General features: G+C 33.3%; 1 protein-coding gene across 2 annotated transcripts in view; it reads right to left on the bottom strand.

Moving 5' to 3' along the window:
* Positions 1-8,153, bottom strand: part of Noa36 (zinc finger protein 330 homolog Noa36) — a 35,558-nt gene that overhangs the window by 16,000 nt on the left and 11,405 nt on the right. Inside the window, exons 1-2 of one of the 2 annotated variants that reach the window (XM_067081854.1) lie at positions 3,631-3,731; positions 209-345 (exon numbers count right to left, since the gene is read on the bottom strand). In XM_067081854.1, the coding sequence (XP_066937955.1) occupies positions 209-328 (120 nt within the window). In that variant the 5' untranslated portion in view covers positions 329-345; positions 3,631-3,731. Of the gene's footprint in view, positions 1-208; positions 346-3,630; positions 3,732-8,153 lie in introns of those variants that run through there. The other variant, XM_067081855.1, reaches the window with a different exon arrangement.

Here is an 8,153-nt window from a genome sequence, read left to right on the forward strand (position 1 = left end):
GGCTCAATTCTCAAATAACCCCATACCATTCTTGGCAGTAGAGCAAGTGTAAAATAAGAGGACTTGTACACTGTTCACAATAAAATGATAAAATTCAAACAAAACATCAATCTAAATTATATATTCTAACGATAAAAATCAGTCCTAGTAAAAACATGAGCTAACACACACAAACAAAATTTTAAATTCATGGTGCAAACTACTTTACCATGACAGAATTACAAGGCAAGTCTGCTAATGGGCGATTACCCCTAGCTTTTCTCAGTTCCTTCTGCCTAGCCTTTTGCCTCTCAGCCTTCTTCCTCTGACCTGTCTTCTTCTTTGGCATGGTGATATATTTTAGTTCTGGAAAATATAAATAGAGACAGATATTCAATATTGTTGTTCAGAAAACACCCAAGCTGTTAAGACAGACAAATTAGAATAGGAATTCTTAAAATATAATGTACCGCCCCATTACAAGCTGTAAATAAATTACACATATCTACTAGTTGTTAGTTTTAAATCCAGTAATGTTACAACTTACATGGTAAGTTGTATGTGCTGTAACAACCAAAGAAGATTAAATGTGTATATACACAATAAATCACATTCATTCTACAATGGTAAGGGATACACACATATATTGTACTGTGCTGTAAACCTCTCAATGTTGTATGTAAAGAAATTTTTTGTGTTTGTAATTACTGTACTGTATATCATTTCACTAGAATAAAGTGTAGAATTTGTTACTGTAAACTAGAGCAAGTTGCAATGTAAAACTTTAAATCATCAATGTATTTCAAACATTATGGTGTTGTTTGGATTAAAAAAGAATTATTAATAAAATTAGTGCTTTTCCCTATACAGACTATATATGTTCAAACACTGGCACACTATGGACTATAATTTCTAACTATAAGAAAGTGAAAATATTACTGACACGTCATATTATATGATATAAAAGTTTTTCAAAGAGCCATGTTCATAATGGCATCTTACTTGCTACAAAATAACCTCTTCTTCTTTGATCACGCTAATGGTACTAATTTTAAGGGCTACCTCTGCAAGTGTCTGTCTATGATTTTATCTTATTACTTGATGACATGTAAATAAAGAATAATGAAAATTGCTTGTCATCATGAGGAAAAGGTATTGGAAGAAAATTTTACATTTTCAAATTTGATTCATCAAGTAATGAGCACACTACAAAATTGTTTTAAAGATCTTATTTGGTAATTCTGCATACTGCATACTGAGAACAATTATAAAGAGGGCTAAGCCTATACTATAAGGTATTAATTCTTTAACCAATGATGGTTAAGCCATCATATACTATATGACTGGCCTAGCCTAAATATAACAAAGTCACATAATATACAGTACTTAAGTAGTCTTCAATTTGATCCAATTTTCAGTTCTCATTTAATAATGTCCTTCAGTTGACCACTTTGAGTCTCAAGTCTCACTCAGTGGTCTTGTTAAACTATTTTACTTTATAACAAATGAAAATCATTGAATACTAGGCTCGGCTATGTAACTAAAAACCTATCATTGCCTATTCAAACTTCCCAACATACAACATGAAATGTAGAGCTTGTATAGGAACTGCAAAATTCACTGCTTCCATTTCAAGATGGCACACAATCTTTAATTCCAGTAAAATTTAATAGCCTAAGTTAAGACTGGGCAAGCAACATCAGCCAATATGATTTCTTGTGAGGGGGGTTTGTCCAGGAGGGCAAAGACCCTAAATGAGGAAGCATGTTGCAATATAGGTTAGGTTGCCTATTATTTTGGTATGGGTATCACAACTAGAATAAAAATGGCTACTTCCAAATAGAATTGACAATGATATTTCTTGGCTACAATAGTAATGAATAATGCTAATATACCCTGAAAAATATTATCGACCTGTACTGAACATACTCCTAAACCAAACTAACATAGAATATATCATGACTACAGGACTGGACAACAATCCACCCAACCCCAGTGATTGCCACAAATGTTCCAGGTCATCATACATCTCTCTAGGCTAGTACAGTTCAGCAGAGCAAAGCCTAAATCTAAAAATAACCAGCCTCGTTGCATAGGATTGCTATGGTAACAGCAGACATTTGTTTTAAAGAGTGGTTTGCTTACCATAATCTATAATACTGAATTTTGCAGCAGCTCTTGAAAATAACCCACAGCACAAAATTACAGGCCATGGAAGACAGCTGAAGTACAGGATAGGTCTATTCTACATGATGGCAACATAAATGACAGGTTTTTTAGCCATATTCTGACTACCTTGGAATCTTCCCCAGAGGCCAGCAATAAAAGATCCTTCCTTAAGATATTTTAATATGAATGAGACACTGAATAGGCATACCTGCTATAGTGTCAAGAGCACTTTAACAGCTAGATGAAAAAAGTGATCCTAGTAAGAGACCTTAAAATTTATGATGACAAATCAATCTTCAAAATTTTGGAACTACATCATGAATACTTTTTTGGTTTATCTGTGTCTAGGCCTGGTCAGAGTATGTGAACATTTCAAATGAACAACAGACTGATTACCTACAGTGGGTCTATGTGTAGCTTACAGTCAGGCCCTAGCAACTAAGCCTATTTGCTAACAGGCTCACAGAGTACATGGCTTTTTCCTGTGCTAATCATCAGAATAAATAATCAAAGAAATTTAAAATGATAACTAATAGCCTCAGCTGGTCTAATATTTCATACAAAGGCTTAAGGGATATATACCCTAAATAAGACAGTCAGCAGATTACTTAGCTAACTTGACAGGCTACAGTAAGGTCCATGTAATCTAGAGGAGAACTTACCACTTGGTCGATCTTGTAACTTATGGATTGAATTCAGCAAGAGGTAAACTGTTCACAGTAAGGTATTATTTTACTTTAAACTATTATCTGATCTAGTTTTTATGCATGATCTTAAAGTCTCTTTAACATGAATAGTTTGAAACGCAAGCTCAAATCTATCGCAAATTTACTGTTACTGAGATATTTACCATCTTTTTGACTGTTTTACCTTTCATTTTAATGGGACTGGTACTGAACACTGTGCTCATGGGAGTGATGCTGGAATTATATAAAACTTACAGGTAAAGAAATCAACTTCAGAAGCACCTAAAATGATAGGCCCTATCAGAGCAGATGCAGAATAGGGGAAACAGGGATAGCCTGGGTGCGACAAATCCAACTGTGAAAACAGGCCAAATCTAACCTTTCCCCGAATGCCGTGTTCTGACCTAACCTGATTTAGAGCACCGTGCCCTGACCTGGTCTGGGGGGGGCTTCGCCCCTCCGGACCCCAACAAGCAGCACTGAATATCCGTCTCCGTACTCTGCAGTTTACGCGACCTTCGGTATGATGGCTTTATGGCACAATTTAATAAGCTACGGTTGCCGGCCATTTAGAAAATACCCAACAAAGTACACTTTACACTGGTAGATTACATGGCTAACGTTAAAAGGCCTGGCCTGGGCCACTGACTACCTCTACTAGCGTAGCCTGTGGGAGTGCTATTACTCTAGACATTAGCTCTTAGTCTTTTACTGGGATCTATCTAAAGAGAATTAGTAAAAGAATACCAAAGATGAGTTAATTTTACAATAAAAAATAAAACGAAACTTTACGCACTTTCAGTCTTTCAGGCAGTCACGGGTAGGGGGGATCTTGGGAGGGGTACCGAATTGTTATGTTAGTCTTCTTCTCTCTTCTTTCTATGGTAGAAAGAGTTGAGAAATTGCTAGAGCACTTTCGAAATTTTGAATTTTAAATGAAAAGAAATCTCACATTCTCACATCAGTTACCCCCACACACGTTTATATGTGCTATATATATATATATATATATATATATATATATATATATATATATATATATATATATATATATATATGTATGTGTGTGTGTGTGTGTGTGTGTGTGTGTGTGGAAATAAATTAGAATGAAATTGCATATGAAAGATTCCATATGAGTCTATAGATCTGGATTGCTATATGGACATGAATCTTGGTCACTGTAACTATATCTCAAAGATACTATTGATGTGAGACTAATGCTATAGGAAATATGGGCTAAGTGGTAGGGGGGAGGAGTTAGAGATGACTCCAAATTAATGTAGCTTCATATTATGCTCTTTATAATCTTCATGTCCTTGACCACCCAAATGAAATATTTAATTTCCCTTTCAGTTTTATATTATTTTTTCGCATTCTTTGTTTTCCAATTATATTGTTTGGAATGGAAATTCGTCTCCTGTTCCACAGGTCTCATTTTCTGTCTCTACCGATTCTTAGTCGTCCCATTATCTGTGCCTGCTTCCCAGAGCTGCACTGCTTCTATTATCACGTAGCCTATTCTACTGCACTTCTTTGCCTGTCCTTCCTTCGCCCTTCTTTTATCACTGCTGCATTTTGTCATTCATTCATAAAAAACTGACGAATTGCATTCCCTATCCTAATTTCTCAGGCTTTCCCGTGCAAAGAGTTATGAAGAGGAATGTTTGTTTATAGTCTCAATTTCATTTGTTTCGTCGCTTAATTTTCCATTTTTTCCCTCTAACAGAAGCTCGACTGCTGGTTTATTTAACTGGCTACTTTGTTTATTTAACCAGTTGCTCTTTCGTTCCTCATTTGGCTTCTCGGGTCTCGCTGGGGCTCATTGCCGCTCAAGCAAAACTCTCAAGGTATGTTGTAAATTTCAGGCAATGCCTGACGTTCATGCGTGGTCACCACGTCAAGTACAGGCCATAACAAACGTCGTTTTGGTTCCTAGCTGTGTATCGAACGCATATCTGGTTATCATTGTCAAATGAAATACAGACACACACACACACACACAAGACGACGTGCTATGTTTTTATCTCCGATGTAAGTCCTTAGGTTTCAAAAGATATCATTCTTCCTTGAGCTGCTTTCAAATTGTTTCAGTCACGACGTATTAATACCTGAGTGCAAAGTATTATTATTATTATTATTATTATTATTATTATTATTATTATTATTATTATTATTATTATTATTATTATGAGATGAAAAGCTAAAATAAGAAAAGAAAATCGCTTTGATGAAGAATAATACCAACCGTGTAATCAACACAAATGTTGAATATGAATAAACTACTTTCCTTATCATCCTTCAGATAAGGGTTGGGCTATAAATTTTCCTCCTTAAGATTAAAACTAGTATCTGAGCCGATAACTCTAAAATAACAACAACTACGATACCTAAATGAAATGCAATTATTCTCGAGGACACCAAGCAAGCTTGCTTACGGCAGCCATAATTAAATCATTATTATTATTATTATTATTCAGTAGAAGAAAACTATTCATATGGAACAAGTCCACCAAAGGGGCCACTGACTTGAAATTCAGGCTTCCAAAGAATATGATGTTCATTAGGAAGAAATAAGAAGAAGAAAAGTGACATACAGAAAGAAGAGATCCCACTTATCAAAAAAGAAAAAAAAATTAATTAATAAACTTCAAGAACACTAGTATTAGGGAAGTAATGCATTATATTTTCGCTTGAACTTCTGAAGTTCCAATTGCTCGACATCCTCTGGGAAGCTGTTCCTCAGTCCAACGGTGTGAGGAATAAAAGACCTTTAAAAGAGAAATAAATTAAGATTTCACCCGGAATTGGTATTGTTTCTTACTTCACAGATTACGTAATACGGAGATTACAGTATTGCAGTAAAAAATGCAAACCTATCTTCATCTTTATGTATGTATATATATATATATATATATATATATATATATATATATATATATATATATATATATATATATATATATATATATATATATATATATGTGTGTGTGTGTGTGTGTGTGTGTGTGTGTGTGTGTTTAACTGAATCACGAAAATATGGAACGTGATGAATATATAAACAAGGACAAAATCCACGAAGGAAAGAGAAACAATGGAGTGCTGAAAGGCCTTTCGACTTATCGTCCTTTACTTAGCAGACTGCTGAGTAAAGGACTATAACTGGAAATGCCTTGCAAACAAACACTCCATTGTTTCTCTTTCCTTCGTGATTTTGTTTATATATATATATATATATATATATATATATATATATATATATATATATATATATATATATATATATATATATATATATATATATATATATATATATATATATATATATATATATATATATATATATGTGTATGTGTGTATATATATGTGTGTGTATGTATGTATGTATATATATATATATGTGTGTGTGTGTGATAAAGCTAAATCATACACAATACAATCATTGTATCAGACAATACGAGGCGTACCGATAGCAGGAAATTAGCCATGCAAATAACTATGAAAATACAATTGTAACAGGTTCACATACAGCAGGCCTATAAGCCTTTTAATCATTTTAAATATAAGAAAAGACTTATCATTATGCTAATACTATTTATCGCCGATTCACGAAACCTCATGAAAATTATTTCAGTCGTGAATATATAAGTTATTGGTCTTCAAGTAAAATATTCTCTGTCATTAATAAGGTGATCATTTCCATCGTCCCGAGATAAAATATACCAAAAAATTTATTCAATAAGAGAAATTAAGAAAAATTAAAGGTTTCAGAACTGGAGATCGAATGAAACTGAATATAGAATTCAGGCCAAAGGCTAAGCACTGGGACCTATGAGGTCATTCAGCGCTGAAACAGAAATTGACAGCAAATGGTTTGAAAGGCGTAACAGGAGGATAATCTCGCAGTTGTACTATGAATCAATTGTTAGGAGAGGGTGGAAAGTAAGATGGAAGAAATAGAATATGAAAAGAGGTACAGTAAAAGGAGCGATAGGGGTTGCAGCTAGGGCCCGAAGGGACGCTGCAAAGAACCTTAAGTAATGCCTACAGTGCACCGCATGAGGAGCACTGACGGCACTATCCCCCCTACGGGGGAACTGGAGATCAGCCGAGTTATAATAATAGATCAAGTAAGCAAATTCTTCCATGAAGTTGCAGTATATGAAATCTCGTAGGGATTTCCTTCAGCTGATGACGCTCGAAGTTTATCAGAATCTTGGAACTCGACGATAAACCAAACTGATGCTATCAGTTGAAAGATACGTGAAGTGTGATTATCGAATGACGCATATATTGAAATTTCTATAATGCAAAATGAATCAAAATTACCATATCTGTATTATGATTGCGCTACACGCTGTATAGTTTATTGATATCTGTGTTAACAGTTGAAAAGTAAGCATATTATCGTTAGTCTGACGGTCTGACGGCGTACCCTAGCATACATTCATGCCTACATACATGCATCATACATGCATACACAAAATCTAATATATATATATATATATATATATATATATATATATATATATATATATATATATATATATATATATATATATATATATATATATATATATATATATATATATATATATATATATATATTTCTATTCTTCAATCAAGAACATAAAATATCTCGACGTATTCCACAATGAAAATGAAAGAGGAATATATATATATATATATATATATATATATATATATATATATATATATCAATATATATATATATATATATATATATATATATATATATATCCAATGCAGCACGCAGGAACACGTGCTTGAGAAGATCACAAAATCCTCGTAAGAAGTGAGTGAAAACCGGGACTTTGTACAAGTACTTGAAAATGCAGAACAAACTACGAAAGTACTTGCATGCACATGTTATCGGCTACATCAAGTCAATTTCACCTTCCTTTTGTTGTTTTGCGTATGCAAACCGTATGATAAATAGACTATTCAGCTTCAAAATTACACTGAAATCATTATTCTAGCATACATATATCATATACAGTATATATATATATATATATATATATATATATATATATATATATATATATATATATATATATATATATATATATATATATATATATATATATATATATATATTTAGTATAATTCTGAAGTATCTCATATCACTCACGGAGCTGCAATAATAATTTCCCATTGAGTCAAGTCAACACTAGTTTTGCGTAGGTCCAGTTACGCCCACTGCATACGAAACAATATAAATAAAACGAGACCAGGTGCCTTCGAGCTAAAAGCAAAAGGCGTGAATTCAAGACAAAAATGTCAGGCGATTCCACTCAG

This window comes from Macrobrachium rosenbergii, chromosome 37 (assembly GCF_040412425.1).
Source record: "Macrobrachium rosenbergii isolate ZJJX-2024 chromosome 37, ASM4041242v1, whole genome shotgun sequence".
NCBI lineage: Eukaryota > Metazoa > Arthropoda > Malacostraca > Decapoda > Palaemonidae > Macrobrachium > Macrobrachium rosenbergii.